Raw genomic sequence first — 18,943 nt, 5'->3', positions numbered from 1 at the left:
GGGGAAATTTAACTCTCCCACAAATACAACACAATACAATACCATACAATATTGTATTGTATTGAAAATTGCCACATTTTGCGATTGGTCATGAAGAAATTAATTTGGTAAAAATAACGCCTATTCGACACTTGTTTTCTGAAGTTGATTCTATAAGGATGCTTTTCCTCATTGACAACAGGTCTTCGAAAGCATCACTGGAATTTTCATGGAAACATATTGTGTTTCTTTATAAGTTGACTTATTTTTATGTTCATATGAAGCAATCTGTATTCAAAAACTTCTACAAAGTAGTAGAAAAACACTGTGCCTTCAACTCGACATTAGGAACTATCTACATCGTTTTTTTTAATTACCAATAGTTGCTTCAATTCTTATACTGACTCGGAGTATCTCAAAAGACACCACAGAGTCTGCCAAATGTTTCATATTTGGACTGAAATGACTTTGAACGATTACGGCCAACTAACATTTAAACTGCACTGCAGACGATATGACGTCGGTTTTTCTATTTTCGTTTTTTCTTACCTATGTTACAATCTTTTTCTATCACCTGCATATGGTGTTTAAATTATCCAAATTATAATGTTCTATAACTAAATAATTTAATTTCACTTGTATCAAGCAATTTCATTGGCTGAATCATTCAGAGGAACATATAACATTTTGTATAACATAACTTGCCTACGTCACAATGAGTTACGTCAAAAACGTATTACTCCGCTTGACGTTACTTTTAAAATAATGCTCAATTTGAAGACTTTTTCCGGAGGAAATATTGCCTCATTGTCTACACAGAAATTAAATTATAAGGAATGAAGCTAATTTCAACTTATGTTATCCGATATAACAAAACTTGGGGCAGTTTACGCTTTCTTATAAACCGCTTCGCGGTTTATAAAGCGTAAACTGCCCCAAGTTATGTTATATCGGATAACATAAGTTGAAATAAGCTTCATTCCTTAATTATAATGTAAGTATAAGATAAGAGAATGCTCTGAGTATGCCTGATCAATTTTAAATCGAGGCCTGTTATTGACAAATATGTTCATGTTTCATGGATTTCAACACCCTCTTTTAAAGTCAGCATTATGATAGAATAACTTTGTTTGCAAATACAATCTATCGTTGGGTCGTATTTTGACTAATGTGTTTTTTTTTACCAATTGTTATGCCTTTGCTTTTAAAACAAATTTGAATAAGTTTATTCCTTATAGATGAACAACGCATCGGGCTCATAATTTTCAAATTATAATAGATTATTTCATCTATGATTATTCTTTAAAACGTGTTCCTTTTCTTCATCCGTCTATTGAAACTATTAAAACTTTTTACTAAAACTGGAGTGAAAAGCATTTGCGTTTGTACGGACTTGGTGTGATTACATCAATGATTTATATATATATTGTAATAATAAATTACTCTAAGTGACATTACACATTTGAAAATACTTTTTTCATTGGAACTGTGAAGCTTTTTATTTATAATTATCATTATTTTTTAGATAAAGTGAACATTTCTTAATTAATTTTTTTTGGTTTGATGAAATTATCGAATACAGGTAAGTTCTCTGAGAGTGGTCTCGCTTTCCTAATGGATCTGTTCAAGCTGGGGTATTTAAATAAAAAAAGGATAATATGACACGGCAATGGCTGGCTCTTCTATGATCTATTTATAAACTATCCACGTAAAACATCCTTCTAAATAGAATTTCTGAGGATTCTGTGGACGCCATACAAGGTAGGAGAAACTCAAGAAAAAGATGATATTATCTCTAGTTTCAGCTTTCTGACGTCCAGATATCGACATTCTTTTCTCTACGTCATCATGTAGAAAATAAATCGATTTATTAACAAAGTGAGTTACTAATAAAGTCAGGAATAGCTATTGTTCGTATTTTTACGTTCTCATTAGAGTCAAGATAATATTTTGCTTTCTGATCAAAAAGGAAGTAAGGAAATTGTCTTCCAAAAGCCCGCCTGGACTTCGAATAGTGATGTATCAATTTCCACATTTTTTCTAAAAGAGCTTTAATTTTACTCATTAATTTAAAGGCAGATGTAACCTTTATGGGGTTTTTTTTTGTTTGCTTTTGAGTAAAGGAGGATCATTATCAATGCTTCATAATCAATATAGATTTGAGCTTTTTCAACCATATTTTTTTTTAAACATATAAAATGTTAAGGTAAACAAAGGTTAAGAATGTAGAATACATGGCTATCTAATTTCCCATGACCCCCAAAGATAAAATATAATAAACAAACAATTACACGGAAAAAAGGGCTCCTGACCAGAACTGAACGTAATAATATGCATGTTTAAGACGACCGTCCCGTTGTTATTTCTCAACTTCTGTTTATTTGGGGTCGTAAAACGTGAATGAAATATATAAAATATTTAAAAGGAACACGTTTGTATTGGGTAGAATCAGTCAGGCTTAAAGCCCTCTAACATTATTGTCCTTAAGAAGATTACATTATAACAGACTGTACATCACAACAGTTTAACACGTCACTAGGGGTAGGAAATAACACAAATCGACCGACGTGGACAAATACAGAGATAAAAATAATCCACAGATTTAGAAGACTAATATAAATGTTTTCCAAAAACAATCGAAATAGTCTTCTTTTGGGAGTATCTAGAATTTTTTTTTGATAGAAACATGCACAAATGTTAACGAAAGAGAAGGGAAATAATTCACAGTTATTGATAAAGCAAAGTTACATATATGATAAAGTAATTTTTCAATTAAAAAAATTATCTGGGAAAGCATAACAAGTAGTTACAACCAATTAAATAATGGTATAAGTACATGTAAATGCTCACTCTTACATCACAAAAATTATAAAAGTTATACAGATATTTGTATGATTCATTGAGGAATAATTTTTAGCTTCAAGAGGCATCACTACAGTACAAGATCATGAAATAAAACATACGGAGATAACGAACAGTATTCAAGATCAAAAGTCCATGAAACAATACGAAATAGGAGCAGAGCAAACACGGACCTCCGAAACATGAGAGATGGGATCAGGTGTTGTCAACAGGAATGCAGTTCTAAAATGTGATATTAGTCAAGATACACTTATTCTTACAAAGTGCACTATATTCACTGTATATTCACTATAGTTCTTTTATTAGATCTTGTAAATATAGATAAATGTTTTCAGATAACCTAACATAACCACCAACAGAATTAATTTTTGTGAATGACTAAGATGAGGATAACAAAGAAGTGATATCTCGAAAAGTCCCTAAAACAAACAAATCTGTGAAGAGGGTATAAAACACGCTCCTTAAATTCCAGAGTTGGGATCAGGGGCCTCGGGGGGAGAAAGCACCTCTGACTTATCTCTACAGTGTTTTTTATGTTTTTATTCAGTTTTGAGGAACAAATCCTGGTAGTCTCGAATACACAGTAGAAGTGAGGATATACCAAGCAAGGTGTTCATAAGGCACCTGTCATCATGGTGTGTTCCGATGAAAAATGGGGCCCTATATTCCTGAAGGTCATCAACGTCATCTTTATAGTAAGTTTCAAAAAAGAGAGGTAGAGTATGGGGAAACTATAGTCCTAATTCTATTGTAGAGTTATATCGAGATAAGTAACCAAGGTTTCATGGTAGAGGCAATTTTAAAATGATTTTGAGGTATTGTCAGAACCTTTGAACAACTGCAAGATTCAAACATCAGAATCAGCAATGGTAGAAAAATCTTTTCACATGAAAATTAAGCTTATCTTTTGATTATGAAAAAAAATAAACTTTATATATCTGTCCTTCATAAATATTCTCTTGTCAATACAGTTAAATTTAAAAGAAAGTTGATCGCTGAATTTTTTTTAAAAAGTTAACAAATTGTTTTGCTATTGTAAGTATTCACAAGTGCATTCAACATGCACGTCATCAAACATTTTGTTGTATTTTCCATTGTAAATGTTTTTGATGAGTGTACTTTAATTGTTAAATTATAAAACCATTTACACATATTCAGATCTGTGCATAACAAGTATAATTTTATGAAACTACTGAGTATATCATATCAATTATGAATATTACTCTATAAAGTAATTTACGAATAAAACTTTTAAATCATATATGTAATTCAACAATGTTTAAGTATATTGTCAACTCGGAGAAAAAAAAACAACATATAAATGATTTTCTTTAAGATCTTGATGACATGCAAAAATATTTAACTTGAAAATATTTCAATACAGGTTTGTTTGCATTATATAGTTCCAAGAAGTGAAAATTAACAAATGCTCAAATGTGTTACATGTTTGAATGAATAAACATTAAGAATATAATCATGCTTGAATCCTTTGTTTTGACAAATAACACATTTAACGTTTTGAAATAAATCATAGAATGAAGCTTTACTGGATGTTCTAAAACATGTAAAGAAATATTTTCTCAAATAAGCAGTAAACTCTTTCTTTAAATCTTTATTTTCTTCTTATCGTTTATTCATATGATAGTACTTTATAGAATCCATGCTTTTTGTCAGATCTTCTCCCTGGCCCTTATCATACCCGGGATCATGGTACTGGCAAATGTTGACCTGATCAACGATAACATCCTCCCCCTGATGAAACAGCTGACGTACGGAGGGTATAACCTGGGGGACGTGGCCACAAGTCTGTCTGTGTCTCTTATAGTGGTGGGCGCAATCGTTCTCATCATAGCCAGCCTGGGCGCCATTGGAGCCTTTTGTAACAGACCAGCCTGTCTGGACATTGTACGTATAAGTTAGATATTTATGCTTTACAGATGTGTCTTCTTAAAGACTGTCACTTCTATCTAATATTTGAACTGACTTTACAGGATAATGGCCAATTAAGAAATAAATTATATGTCAAAAGTGATGGCTTCTACATTTTCGTCGTCAGCTTCCCATACTTATGTTGTAAAACTCCAGCATCACCTACATATAGAGTTCATGTCTTTCAAAGAATTCGGTGTGCAGGAGCATCTCTGAGAACGATCAGATTTTAAAATAGGGCAAGCTACTTACAAATAGGTTGATTTAACAAAGTTTCTTCTACCTTTGTATAATTCAGTTTTTCGAAATTTTTTCGCCAAATGACATCTTAATTGCAACCTATCGTTCGGTCGAATAGAGACTGATTTTAAATCTATTGCTAGGTCATTGTTTTATACTTAATTTGGCTACAAATCACTATTCCTATCTGATCAATAATCAGGGCTCAAGACAGGTGCGACCGATCCACAAAAAATGCTTAGTCGTTTTCAAGGAATGTGTTTTTGCCTTGGTCTCGAGTTGTTTTCTGTGCTAAATATATGAGATTGATCACTGGTCGTTTTCTTCATTTTTAATCTTACAATATTTTTATGTTTTAGACTAGTAACGACTATGCTATTGTGTAACAATTAGTGGGGAAAAAATGTCAGTCAGCATTCGACTTATTGATAGATTTCAAAATTCTGTTAGTTGACAAGGTCATTGTATCGTCTATGAAACTTGCGAAATGTTGACTTTAAATGAAAAAAATTGTTTCCCTATTTCATTAACTTGTTTGTCAATGTTGCCAATAGATTGCCTTGTTTTAGAAATTGTTCGTAAGTAGAGCGAGCCTTTGCTTATTGATTGAACTGGGATATAAACTTCATATTCAGGCGATAAGGACATATTATTACACATATACATGTATAAGGGATGCTGACGATAGAAAAGTCAGTAAAATATTTTCATTAAGCCATGTTAAGATTGTAAAAATATAACAATTTTTAATTTCTAAATTCATTAAAGAAATCGATGAAACACATTGTGAAATATCAATCAAGTAATTAAACATTTATAAGCGCTACTTTTGCAAAATTACTAAGTTTTCCCCATTTCTGCTATTCTTGCTCACTTACTGAAAGTATCGTTATGTTATTTTCATTTTTTTAATAAACTGTTATACTGAATTGGTTTGAGTTTTTCAACATTATTGGCTTTCTGTTTCTTCCAGTACGCTGGCATTGTTCTGATTTTGTTCGTTGGGAAGCTGTTTGCAGTATTTCTATGGTTTGATATGAATGCTAAAGTGAGTACCTTATATCAAATATAGTTTACTAATACATGACAGCAAGAAAATATTATTATATTTAGCAAAAGTAAGTATGGTAGTTCTATCTTATTGATGATGTGTTGCTTTTTTCAAAAGTTCAATTCAGTAGTGTACAAATCTTGCACTGTGATTTTTAACTTAGAAGATTACCTCACGATACAGGCTTAATTATATTAATTTTGGATATTATCTCTTCCTTGTTTCTTATTTTCCTGGTGTAGCTTCAGTCGTTTATCAGGACACAGCTTCTGTCAGTACTACAGTCCAACTACGCCGCAGACGATTTATCCACCGACCAGATCTCCACCGCGTTTAACTACCTGTTTATGTCGGTCAGTCTGAAGTCATCTTACTTGTATAGCTCCCATCCACAAACGGTTATTTTTGAAATTTTAAGACATGAAACATTATTTCCAAAACGATACCAAAAAGTAAACAAAAACATTATCTAACATGCAATTTTTGTTTGCAATTGAATTTTCGTTTGCAGCTATCAAGCGCCTCTTTACATGTAATTTTTTTGCTGCCACATGTAACAACGTTCTGTGGTTTAGGCCATTCCAAGTTTTTTCTCTGTTTAGCGTCCACCCATCTTTTAAAAACCTACCTATTCGAAAAAAACACACAAGCCAAAACATAAAACACAGGCTTAAAAGTCACAAAAATAACGCCCTTCAAATGATTTTTTGCTTTAATAGAAGAAATATCTATTCTTAAGCAAAACAAGGGATTAAATGCTTAAAATACACCCAATATAACTTACTGTACAGAATTATTTGTAGAAATTGACATATTCAACATTTTTGCCTAAATTAATCAATTTCAGGACTCCTGATGTTGTGTGTTTTTTCTTATATCGGGTGTCAAAAACCAAGGCGCAGGTGGACGCTAAAAATTGTGGCCTTATGATTATCTTAATCTCTGCAAAAATTGTTTTACATTTCAAGTACATGTATTGTTTTATATATTTTTCAGATGTCCTGTTGTGCTGTAAATGCACTTAATGGAACGGTAAATGATTTTGACCAGACACCCTGGATAACCAGTGGAATAGCCGGAAGTAAAGAAATCCCCACGTTCTGTTGTCAGGGGGTCACACCAGAGTCCTTCTCCACATATAACGACACAACATGCACTGTCGACGTCACAGCTAACTACTACACAACAGTAAGGGAAAGAGAAAAACGTGGGGTTTGCCACCCGTGCTTTCGCCAAAGCTCAGATCAGTTATATCCGTCCTTCTATCTTTCAGTCTGACCTTCAGTTTGGTTGTCTCAAAATCATTGACCTTGATCATATCTTTTGAGAACGTAAAGATGGTATTTTTATAATTCTCATGTGTATTAGTTGCGACATAACCTTTCGGAATAAACTGATTTTTAACATCATATTCTTGACCCCAGAATTTGATTTGGTCTATACTTTTTAGAATTTCATACTCCGGCATTATATTTCAGTGGTAGAAGATATGGATTCTATAATTTACATTTATGTGACTTGCGAAAAGACCTTTCTGAATGCACTCGGACTTTTGACAACATGATTTTGAGGTCTGAAATTTAAAAAAAAAAGTTGTCCTTGGCGTTTATGGACCATACCATATACTACATGTACAAGTACCTAAAATACTAGTATGTATAACCATAATAACTGTTTAGCGTAATCGGCAGAAAAGACAGTAAAAATATCCGATTGATCCCTGCACCTCAATCAGAAAGTCATCTTACTGAAAGCACAATTATCTGAACATGCATGTATTACTTGCTTGATGTGCATAACCACATCGTTTAAATCAAAGAGAATGTACGTCTTTTCTCTGCTTGCCTCCCTGAAAATAGTTCTTCCTCTATCATTTAGGCCTTACATTTGAGATATAATTAGTAATTATTTTTATTTATATATGCTTCTATTTTAGGGATGCTACGATGCAGTGTACAATGTACTAAACAGCTACTCAATAGCATTCATAGTGATTGGGATAACTATCCTGGTGATAGAAGTAAGTTCTTTGTGACCTTCTTCGGTCGATCACAGCTGATGTCATGTAAAACACTCGGCAAATGTGAGAATTTGTGAAAATATGACGGGACGAACTACTCTGTTTACTATGCTCTAACTATGCTTCTCGACAAATAACACAACATGTTATCCAAAAATTATTATTATTAAAATATGACATATAAAACATATTTTGGTTCTACTTATATTTTGAAAAGATGTTAAGAATTGCCGTCTGATTTTTGGATATAGAGATATTTTCGAAAGTAAGTTAAGTAACACTCATCTTCCACTATTATGACATATTTGTCAGTTTTTTTGCTTATTTTCAGGCGCTTGCTGTTGTTACAGCGACAAACTACATGCATTACAAGACAAAGCAAGAAGAGAAACAAAGAAGAAAAAGAAATAAGGAAAAGGCATAAAAGAGTCATGTGACTCAATCCAAAGATGGCGACTCCACAAATGTCATCTCTTAACAGAATCGAAGAGAAATTCTGCTGATGTGATGCCAAATAAAGCATTTCAGTGGATTAACCTAGGTGCTTTTCTGCCATATATGTACTATTTGTATATCTGTAAATAATTATTCAGGAATTTCATATTTTTTAATTCATTGTTGTAATTGTTAACAATTATAACAAAGAGGTTATATATATAATTATTTAGTTTTACAATACAGTTTTTGAGTAGAAACTAACCAGTGTTTTGTTTCTTAAACATTAATGACAGTATCCCAGCCCAAAAAGTCCATTAAGCAATACAAATCAGGGCAAAGACAGACCTGTAAAACAGCCAAGGTGTTTTTTCTTTAAAAAAAATATCCTGATTCCAAAAAAACTACCCTTACATTTGACACAGTAGCTATATCATTTTTTTTCTTCATCCTGAAGGCCATCGGTAAAGTTGAAGTGCATAGTAGGGCCTTCAATTCGATTCGTGATTGGAGACAAAAGTTTCATTGTATTCTTCCCGCCGCGTCAAACCTAAGACGTAAATATTGGCGTTGATTGTTTCATTACCAAACGTCTTACGCTAGAAGTGAAAATCATATTAAGCCTTTAATTGGTTGACAGCTTTAAAACTTGTTATATGAAGGATATGGAGATAAGGAACAGTATTCAATATCAAAGTACATAAAACAATACAATATAGGAGCAGAGCAAACACGAACCTCCAAAATATTAGAAGTGGGATCAGGTGTCATGGAGCAGGGAGCATCCCCTGCAGACCGGTCACACCCGCCGTTTGCTCCTTGTCATGATCGGGAAATAAAGGAAAATCCCGTCGTCAATTCAGTGTATAAATAATGGACTAACAATTAGTATGAAAAACGTCAGTCAGCATTTGACTCAATGATAAACTGATTTGGCTGACAAGGTCATTGTATCGACATAAGAACTTACAAAATGATGACTTTAAACGAGACTGCTGATATTCGTGTTTCTTCAACTTGTTTATTCGTCAATAATTTACCTTGTTTTAGAAATTTTTCATACGTAGAGCATGCTCTTGTGTATCGAATCTATTGAGATATATAAATCCGTATGCAGGTGATGAAGGTAGTATATTGCTGCATAAGTAAGGGAAGCTGACGATTGAAAAGTTAAAGTCATTACATTTATCATATAGCTTGGTTATTAGATAACCATTAACGTCTAACTTTTTTCAAGTAAAATATCCAAGTATAAAACAGATGTGTCAGACTCTGTGGTATCTTATATCCAATGTCACGATATGTGTTGGGACATTAAAGAACCGTTACTGCTTGATAATGCGCTTGAATGCTCAGTTTATTTTTTTAAGGCTTTCACTGGTATACGTTGAAGAGGAAAAATATCTCGAATGTGACGTTCAATAACATACAATCATATAAGCTCGAGAGTCCATTAAACAATAAAAATCAGGAGCAGACCAAGCAAGGGCCTCAAAAACACCTGAGGTGGGATCAGGTGCCATGGAGGAATGAGCATCACCTGTCGACCGGTCACACTCGTCCTGTGCTCCTGTCATGATCGGGAGATAACGGAAAATCCGTCGACAATTCAGTTCATTAATTATGTTTTGACAATAAGTATGAAAAACGACAGTCATCGAGTGACTTAATGATCGATTGTATTTGATGACAAAGTTCAAACATGATATGCCCAAGGAACACCAACTCTCATAAGCATTAAAGCTCATCAATTTAGTTTATGTATGAGTAACTTTTCTGCAAACTAGACAATAGCTATTGTGCCTACTTTGGTGGATTCCCTTATATAAAGGAGTGTATCAAATGGGATCACTCTTCAAGGGTATTACTATTATGTGACTAGGTGCAGCAATAAGTTTTCATTTGTACTGTTTATGAGATGCTTTTTAAAAGCTCTTCTTCTGTAGCTACTTAGCCCTTTCAATAAAACTGTTAAAAGCTGCTGTTTAAAAGCTCTTCTTCTGTAGCTACTTAGCCCTTTCAATAAAACTGTTAAAAGCTGCAAAAGACTTTTTCTTCAGTCAATGACACTTTATTCTTAAAGAATAAATTTAGATTTTCATGGATGGCATGGTATAGCAGTGTAGCTACATAAAATTGTTTTGATTTATGCAAAGTCCTGAAATGTTTTTCTTAAAGAAAGTTTAGAATATCTAGACTGCAAAAATTAGAATCTTGCAACGCAGATTGAAAAAGAACAATCGGAATCACTCCCTGCATTGTAGTATAACTATGGAAACAACACATAAGTGGTGTCAAGTGCATATTTTTACTTTTTTGACGTTTTAGCAAATTATTCATCTTTTAATAAAGAAACAATTTTTTTAAAGCTAACCCTAACCTCTACTTTTCTGATATTGAATATCATACATTGATCGAGTTTGATAAAGATAATAAAGCCGTTACTATCGTTTCCAGGGGGGGGGGGGTTATCTATTTTCGTTAACTTCTTAGCAAGTTTTTCGTATTATTTGATAATCAATGAACTAAATACTGATCACGATTTTCTAAAAGAACAATGTCCTGAAGAAAGCAGAGAACTTTAAAGCCTTGCAAAATGTTGACCTTCTTGGTCTAGATATTGACGGGGATTACAGGTATTTAAATACCAGTATGTATAATTATTCGGCTGGATTTGAAAAGTGATTTTGATCGTTTGGATTCTTCTTCACTCTAATTATTGATCATTTTATTGAATTATTTTAGAAGTGGAGTATAAAAAGAAAGATGTGTTTCACGGAAAAATGGGGTCCCCTTTTCCTCAAAGTAATCAACGTAATTTTTCTGGTAAGGATGTTTCAAAATCTTTGTTAGGTGCCATTCAGTGTAGTTTTCATTGGATAAAACATGGCTGGTATATAAAAAAACCGATTGCGAAGTCTGTGATATCGATTGAATCAGCCATTTAAATATATTCATCATCTGATATTTTATAAAGATCTCTTGATGCCAAGGCTGTTTCATTCTTCCACGTTAACTTTAATGAAACATTTATTATGAACTGGTGAAAAATAGTTTGATTTCGATTCTTTCCTCCTATAGAAATTAATTTCTGAAGAATTTTAGAAGAATTATCAGGGAAAACTATGTTTATCCTGATCCGACCTCTGACGTTTTAAGTCTGTATTTACTTGTACTTTGCTACTATTAATGTGTTTTGTTCCAGACTTTTGGGCTTGTTTACTGTTAGTTATCTTCATATTTCATTCATCACAACCCTAGAGATATACTATTAAAAGGGTTGTTGAAAACACAGATTCAAATTTGAATTGCTCTGCAGAGTTAAATTATTATTTTTCAGATATTTGGCCTCGCTTTGATCGTACCAGGGGTCATTGTACTGGTCAATAATGACGTAGTAAGTGATAAAGTACTGCCACTGATGAAGCAGCTGACATTTGGGGGAATCAATCTCGGAGAAATGATCATCGCACTCTGTGTGTCACTCATAGTCGTTGGGACGTTTGTCATTTTAGTCAGTATTCTTGGTCTTTGTGGCGCTTGCACAGGGAAACCAGGATATCTTGATATAGTAAGCAAGCGTTATAGATTATTCCATATTGCATCTCTAAGAAAATAAACAATACAAGTTATTCATACGTATAATAAACTCTGAATTATGAAAATGTGGTCAAACAGTTTTAATTTTTTCTCTTATTTTTCAGTATGGTGGTATAGTACTGATTCTTTTTCTAATAAAAGTGTTCGCAGTTTTCATGTGGTTCGACAGTAATGCCAAGGTAAATATAAAGCAATTGCAAATACACTTCTGTTAAATATACAATGAAGAAGAATAGAACTGCTTTTTTACGAAACACAAGTTCTGGGCTAACAGCTTAATGATAACTCTGTATTATCCAAACAGTTACAGTCTTGGATGAAGACAGAACTAGTGTCCCTATTAAACAATTACGGATCTAATGACCTAACAACTAGCGAGACCTCAACCGCCTGGAATTATATGTTTATGCTGGTAAGAATACAACGATGGAGAGAAATAGACGACCAATGCAATCATTCGACTATCATACTTTTCTTTCACTGTTTTCATGAACTGAATGTAATGATGTTAATGTTTAATGATAGAAAGAAAAAACTACAGTTTACTTTGAACAAAAAAAAAAACATAAGTTTTTGTATGTACACATTTTTATTGTAAGACCAAAAAAGCATTTATTTCACTTTTCTTAGATATTTTTTTGTAATTCTCTGCAAGTGTTTATTTTCAGAGAAACAAGTTTATTATAATTATATAGACATAATTTAAGTTGAAAGTGAACCAGTACCTTTGTTACTATTACAATATTGTAATATATTTAGAACTTTGTTGGTTTCAGATGTCTTGCTGTGCAGTGAATGCTGTCACTGGAACTACAAATGATTTTGACACGTCAGCCTGGATAACATCCGGTGCCGCCGGAAGTAAAGAAATCCCAACATTCTGTTGTACTGGAGTCACAGAATCAACGTACTCAACATACACGAACACAGCATGCACGGACAGTGTCACTTCCGGTTATCATACGACGGTATATGTTAATCTTCAAAAAGCTTACTTTGTATCATATTTGATTTCTGTATTTTTCCAACTCATGTCTAAAAATCAACAACTAATTTCGGATTTTTCAAAGAGAGTTAAAAATAAGTTGTTACAAAAGTTAGAAATAGTTTGTTTTAAATTTTATTTTTGCTACGTTTTTCAGGGTTGTTATGATGCAGTTTATAATTCTCTTAGTGCCTACTATATCGTTTTCATCGCCGTCGGAATTACTGTCATGGTGATTGAGGTAAAACCATTTAAAAAGAACTTTTAAACAAAATGTAGAAACTACACTCTTAGTTATTTTGACAAAGAATTTATTATCATTAGAAGTCAGCATTAATTTTATAAAGTATATACTTTAAAAAAGAAATATCAAAAACATTACTATGCAGATAATGCTAGAAAAGTATTATAATAACCCTGGCAGGCAATTCAGAAAATCTGTGTCCTCAGCTTTAGGAAAAGGAAGAGCATGCCCAGACAAAACCAAACAGAACCAAATAAATATCTCTTCTTTTAGTGAAAACGTGGAATGTAAAGTTTTTATTCAAGTTCTGTTTTTATATTAAGACAATTTTACAGTTACCCAGAAAACAAGAGCCTTTTTTACATGTTGATGTCCTAGTACAACAAATGATGGAAGGTTAAAGTTTCTCAAATGCAAGTACAACTCCAAGGTATTGTGGTACCCAAAAGAAAACTATTTCACAAGAACAAAAATTGTGATACATAAATTCCTAGTACGCTGTGCCAGCCTTGAAAATATTTTTAAAAAGAAATTCAACCTCTAGTATATCTCAAGTTCAAAGAGTCTAAATCAAAGTAAAATGATGCCAATGGAATGTTCTTATCATAAGGACTATAGGCCTTCATGTAAAATATAAATTTTCTAGCAACAGCAGTTACGGCAAAGGTCAAAGCTTTTCAAAAGTAGGCCAAACTTTAAGGTCAAAGGGTAAAAAATATAGTATTCAAGGGAAGGTTTTGTCACAATAAATACACATATAAAATATAAAAGTACTACCACTAACTACAGTATTTAACGTTATGGCGTAGTTTTTTTTCAAAGTAGGCCAAACTCCACGATTAAGATTAAAGGGTCAAAATTGTCATTAATCACTTGCAAGAATGACCTTGTCACAAGAAATACCCCTGTGAAATATCGAGCCCCCTGACACTCACTGTACGAAGGTTATACCCAATGTAAATTTTTCAAAAGTAGAAGAAATTCCAAAATCAGGGTCAAAAGGTAAAGAAGACTCTGTACCCAAGTAAATGTCTCATCACAATGAAATATACATGTGAAGTATGAAAGCTCTATGACCAGCAGTTCAAATATTACCGCTAAGGTATATGTTAATTAAAGTTTGAGAATTTTTTTTTAAAGTGGGTCAAATTCCAAGGTCAAGAGGTTAAATATGCCCCCTCCCCCTATCACCCCGAAAAAGATCACTTTGCTTGAAATAAAATTACATGTTTAAAACATCTTATTGCTATAACTCAAAGTAATGAGCATTGAAGTTTCAAGTTTTTGCGAATAAACAGACAGACGCGCCGACAGATCAAAACTATATGCTATTCTATTTTTGAGTTTAAGGGACATTAAATGAATTCTACTAATCAGATGCTTAGTTTAAGGGCCTTTGAAATTGCTTCCTACGGGACTGTACTCTGTACTTGTAATCTTGACATCTCTTCATCTATGTCCTTTACACCCTTTGGTGTGTAGGGCACAAAAAAATCCCCCGCTCTTAATTGTCTATCCTTGGCCAGCCTACTTGAATGTTCCTCGGGTCTGATGCCCGACTTTCAAATCACTTTCAACTTTGTGATGTGTGGGGGAAAATTCATTGTGGCGTTCAGTGACAATCGGCATAGCTATCGACATTTATGAAAATAAATACATAAACCACGTGTTATGTGTATATCTAACACATCTCTTTATTATTTATGTAGGCTCTAGCAGTGGTGGCTGCTGTATCTAACAACCACAATAACCGTTACAATGACACCACAATAGACAAAGTGGAGGACATCTCGAAAGACAAAAAGATTGGCAAGGAAAAGGCGTGAAGCATCTATTTTAAAAAAATCTTCAAACAGAAGACCTTCTTCATACTATCTTTTTGACAATGATGCTTGACTTCAAAAACATAAATCTTCAGGAACTTTGATATACTGTTAATAAGATTGGGTGGACGTATGGTTGTTTGTAAGCATATTGCTCTAGAGAAATGGAAACACTAAAAAAGATACCATAGGTACTAACCCAGGTGACTATGTTTCTTTTGCGTTTTAAGCAGAATTGTAATAGTTAAAACTTTTTAAAACTTTGATACGTATGCACATTCATATATTCTCACTGTATCAGTGTTGCGCAATTGTTATATTTTTTGTTTAATTTTAGTATGGTTTTTCAAAAAAAAAAAAAAAAAGATTAAATGAATTCGGTAAATGTCTTATATTTTTCATTTGAAATATATATATATTTTAAAATAAAACTTCACATGATGGCTGAAAATTAAATATACAATTTCGATTTTAATTATAATAAGGAAAGATAACAACAGTGGTCGATCTAAAAAAAAAAACTTTAAACAAAACACATCTAATGAAGGAATAAAGCACAGATACATGGAAATTCCAGAGGTGTGGTCAGGTACCTAAGAGGAGTTGGCCTCCCCTTTGACCGGTAACATCCTCCATGAGCATTAAGTAAGGCGCAGATAGACGGACCATTCAAGGCAAACAAGTTGATAAAACAATACTATATGAATAGTTAAAAAAAATTGAAAACTATCTTAAAAACACAATACCATCTCGTTCATTGAATAAACTCAAAGAAGACAAAATCTACTGATTGTTGCTTTATTTAATTCTTCTTTGACAGTATAAAATGCTTCTTTTACAATTACCATCTTACTAGATAGCAACTTTTGCAAATATTCAATCAATTATTTCTGATAATTAATGGTAGCATTGGGAGCTTTAGGAATATCAGACATCGGTAGTTCAGTATTTCTTGACTGTGGTGGGTAGGGTAATTGATCAGGCATTCCTTTTTGTGACAGAATTACTGAAACACCTTGATTCGCCCAGTTCACCTGATGACCCGTTGCTTGGTTAGGATCATTTGCTGGAAAGCAACCTTGTCTTATACTTCTGTACAATAAGTAGAAAAAATCCACAAGCATGAAAATTGTGCTTATTATCAACATTGCTAGTGTGTAGTTCCAACATGGGGTCAGGCCATATCCTGTTTTAACTCCCAAAAATAGAAAGAAACCGACTGAAAGAAAAGAAAAAAATTATTAATAAGTCATTCAAAACACAATACATTCGATAGGGAAAATCTTAAAACAGGAAACTCGGTAACCGAATATAATCAAGCAATATCAAAGAATGTTCGAATATACATTCTGACTTTATATTTTAATATGAATTAATGATTGGGACATATTTTTGTACACTTAAAACAAAAAATAATTTTGTCAGATTTGCTCGGAAAATAAATTAGTTAATCAAATTTAACTAATCTTCTTTTTAAAGACTATAACTCTTTTAAGTTTATGTTTCGGAAGAAAAGTAAAGTCATACCCTTGGAATAAAAAGTTTTGTGATATTGTCTGATAAATCATGATTTTATTTATTTAATAAAAATCTATATATATAAGTTTGAAATTACAAAAAAGAAAGCCATTTGAGGTATGTGCAACTTCGTGTTAAAGCTCCAATATTGCATTTATTTTGTAGATGTATTGAAAAATTTAGTTGTTGGGGGATGGGGGCTATTTGAATCTTTTATTACTTGAGAATGTCACTATATCAATAAAGCATACATGTATAATTTTGCCATACTTGAGAAGAAAAGTTTTAAAGATTTTTCCTACATATTCCTATGTGAAACTTTGATCAGCCATTGTGGCCTCGCCCTACCCCCAGGGGTCATGATTTGAACAAAATTGAATCTAAACTACCTGAGGATACTTCCACATGAGTTTCATCTTTCCTAGCCCAGCGGTTCTGGAGAAGAAGATTTTCCCTATATATTCCTATGTAAACTTTTGATCAGCCACTGCGGCCCCGCCCTACCCCCGAGGGTCATGATTTGAACAAAATTGAATCTACACTACCTGACGATGCTTTCACATGAGTTTCATCTTTCCTGGCCCAATGGTTCTGGAGAAGAAGATTTTTTAAAGATTTCCTTATATATTCCTATGTAAACCTTTGATAAGCCATTGTAGCCCCGCCCTACCCCGGGGGTCATGATTTGAACAAACTTGAATCTACACCACCTGAGGATCCTTCCACATGAGTTTCATCTTTCCTGGCCCAGTGGTTCTGGAGAAGAAGATTTTTAAAAAAATTCCTATGTAAATCTTTGATCAGCCCTGCGGCCCCGCCCTACCCCCGAGGGTCCTGATTTGAACAAATTTGAATCTACACTACCTGAGGATGCTTCCACATGAGTTTCATCTTTCCTGGCCCAGTGGTTCTGGAGAAGAAGATTTTTAAATGATACCATTATTTTTTCATTAATTCATAATTATCTCCCCTTGGAAGAGGGCTTGGCCCTTCATTTGAACAAACTTGAATCCCCTTTACCCAAGAATACTTTGTGGCAAGTTTGGTTGAAATTGGCCCAGTGGTTCTTGAGAAGAAGATGAAAATGTGTAAAGTTTACAACGACGACAGACGACGGACAAATTTTGATCAGAAAAACTCACCTGAGCCTTCGGTTCAGGTGAGCTAAAAAAAGATTTATATGACATAAGTTTATTTAGAAATTTTACTCGTAAATTCATGTATCATGTAAATATATTTTAAACAGCTGAGGGATTGTTTTAAAATTTAATATTCTTTTATTTTCTAAACTACTATTGAATATGGAGAATTTCAATACTGACATTACTAAATATAGTCGCGTCTCGTACTTGAATGGTGTTAAATCACAACAACAACAAAATCCAAAGTTTACGACAATATAAGAGCTGAAAATGCTGAGAATTGTAGATAAAAACGTTTTATATGTACAAATTTTCAATATTTACGCCCTTGACGAGGTGTTGAGTTCAAAATGATAGTAACCAATTCAAAAGCAAACGAACAGAATAATCACCATCTTATTTGTAAGAGAATGAAACATCCCCGAATATAACTTTTTGGGCGATATATATGTAATATTTCACTTACACATCATCTTCGCTAGCCAAGGATTTCTGATACGCTACTCTCCTCATAAACCCTTGGCCTACGGTGTTCATAGAAATCGGGACTTTTTTTTACCAGAGTTCTGATTGGATTTCAGTACACCCAGGTCGACCAATCAGCAATTGTTTTTTGTAAATGACGATATTTGCGTTTGGGATACATCTTCCCCTTTTTAATCTCGGAAATGAAAAACGCAAGTAAACAACGATCCGTAAGATAACATTCAATTCTATGAATAGCCGCGGTGTCATCCAATATCTTCTAAATATGTGATTAAGAATCTATATTGAACATGTTGAAGCTTCAGATTTGTTCTATAAATAATGAATAAACATAACTCAATTATTGCTTCTTAATTATTCTTGAAAAACTTTGATTTAATTTTTTTTAACACGTGTCTTTATTTCTGGCGATGACGCAATCTGTGCGTACCTGATAGACTCGAGATCACGTGACGGAAAACAATCCCGTCTTTTGATTTCACCGTAGGCCAAGGGTTTATGAGGAGAGAAGCGTATCAGAAACCCTTGGCTAGCGAAGATGCTTACACATATGTGTAACTTACATATAAAGGTAAAAGCCGCATAAAGAATTAGTAGAATTCTAATTGTTTGGTAGCAACGCGTGGGGG

At 33.2% G+C, this 18,943-nt stretch overlaps 2 protein-coding genes across 2 annotated transcripts; both read left to right on the top strand.

Moving 5' to 3' along the window:
* Nucleotides 1-1,607: 1,607 nt before the first annotated feature.
* On the top strand, nucleotides 1,608-8,713 carry LOC134259746 (CD151 antigen-like). The gene is made up of 8 exons (XM_062742348.1): nucleotides 1,608-1,740; nucleotides 3,389-3,536; nucleotides 4,516-4,746; nucleotides 5,984-6,058; nucleotides 6,304-6,414; nucleotides 7,058-7,249; nucleotides 7,998-8,081; nucleotides 8,413-8,713. Exons 2-8 carry the CDS (start codon nucleotides 3,474-3,476, stop codon nucleotides 8,503-8,505), a joined length of 849 nt encoding a protein of 282 aa, XP_062598332.1. The 5' UTR covers nucleotides 1,608-1,740; nucleotides 3,389-3,473; the 3' UTR covers nucleotides 8,506-8,713.
* Nucleotides 8,714-11,199: 2,486 nt separating this feature from the next.
* On the top strand, nucleotides 11,200-15,197 carry LOC134259745 (tetraspanin-18B-like). Its single transcript, XM_062742347.1, has 7 exons — nucleotides 11,200-11,342; nucleotides 11,857-12,087; nucleotides 12,221-12,295; nucleotides 12,421-12,528; nucleotides 12,893-13,084; nucleotides 13,259-13,342; nucleotides 15,055-15,197. The coding sequence occupies exons 1-7, from the start codon at nucleotides 11,283-11,285 to the stop codon at nucleotides 15,169-15,171; spliced, it is 867 nt and encodes a 288-aa protein (XP_062598331.1). The 5' UTR covers nucleotides 11,200-11,282; the 3' UTR covers nucleotides 15,172-15,197.
* The last annotated feature ends 3,746 nt before the right edge of the window (nucleotides 15,198-18,943 follow it).

Source organism: Saccostrea cucullata, unplaced genomic scaffold (genome assembly GCF_032062105.1).
Source record: "Saccostrea cucullata isolate Sc308-1 unplaced genomic scaffold, CSIRO_AGI_Scuc_v1 ctg10973, whole genome shotgun sequence".
Taxonomy (NCBI): Eukaryota; Metazoa; Mollusca; class Bivalvia; order Ostreida; family Ostreidae; genus Saccostrea; species Saccostrea cuccullata.
Note: the sequence above shows the minus strand (reverse complement) of the source record. Positions and strands in the feature narration are given on the sequence as shown.

What these genes read in the sequence shown, in the direction of transcription:
- LOC134259746 (XM_062742348.1), top strand. Translation starts at nt 3,474, where the DNA reads ATGGTGTGTTCCGATGAAAAATGGGGCCCTATATTCCTGAAGGTCATC. An exon ending in CAGCTAACTACTACACAACA is followed by an intron (nt 7,250 to 7,997) that starts GTAAGGGAAAGA and finishes CTTCTATTTTAG; the next exon opens with GGATGCTACGATGCAGTGTA. An exon ending in TAACTATCCTGGTGATAGAA is followed by an intron (nt 8,082 to 8,412) that starts GTAAGTTCTTTG and finishes GCTTATTTTCAG; the next exon opens with GCGCTTGCTGTTGTTACAGC.
- LOC134259745 (XM_062742347.1), top strand. Translation starts at nt 11,283, where the DNA reads ATGTGTTTCACGGAAAAATGGGGTCCCCTTTTCCTCAAAGTAATCAAC. An exon ending in AACCAGGATATCTTGATATA is followed by an intron (nt 12,088 to 12,220) that starts GTAAGCAAGCGT and finishes CTTATTTTTCAG; the next exon opens with TATGGTGGTATAGTACTGAT. An exon ending in TTACTGTCATGGTGATTGAG is followed by an intron (nt 13,343 to 15,054) that starts GTAAAACCATTT and finishes TTATTTATGTAG; the next exon opens with GCTCTAGCAGTGGTGGCTGC.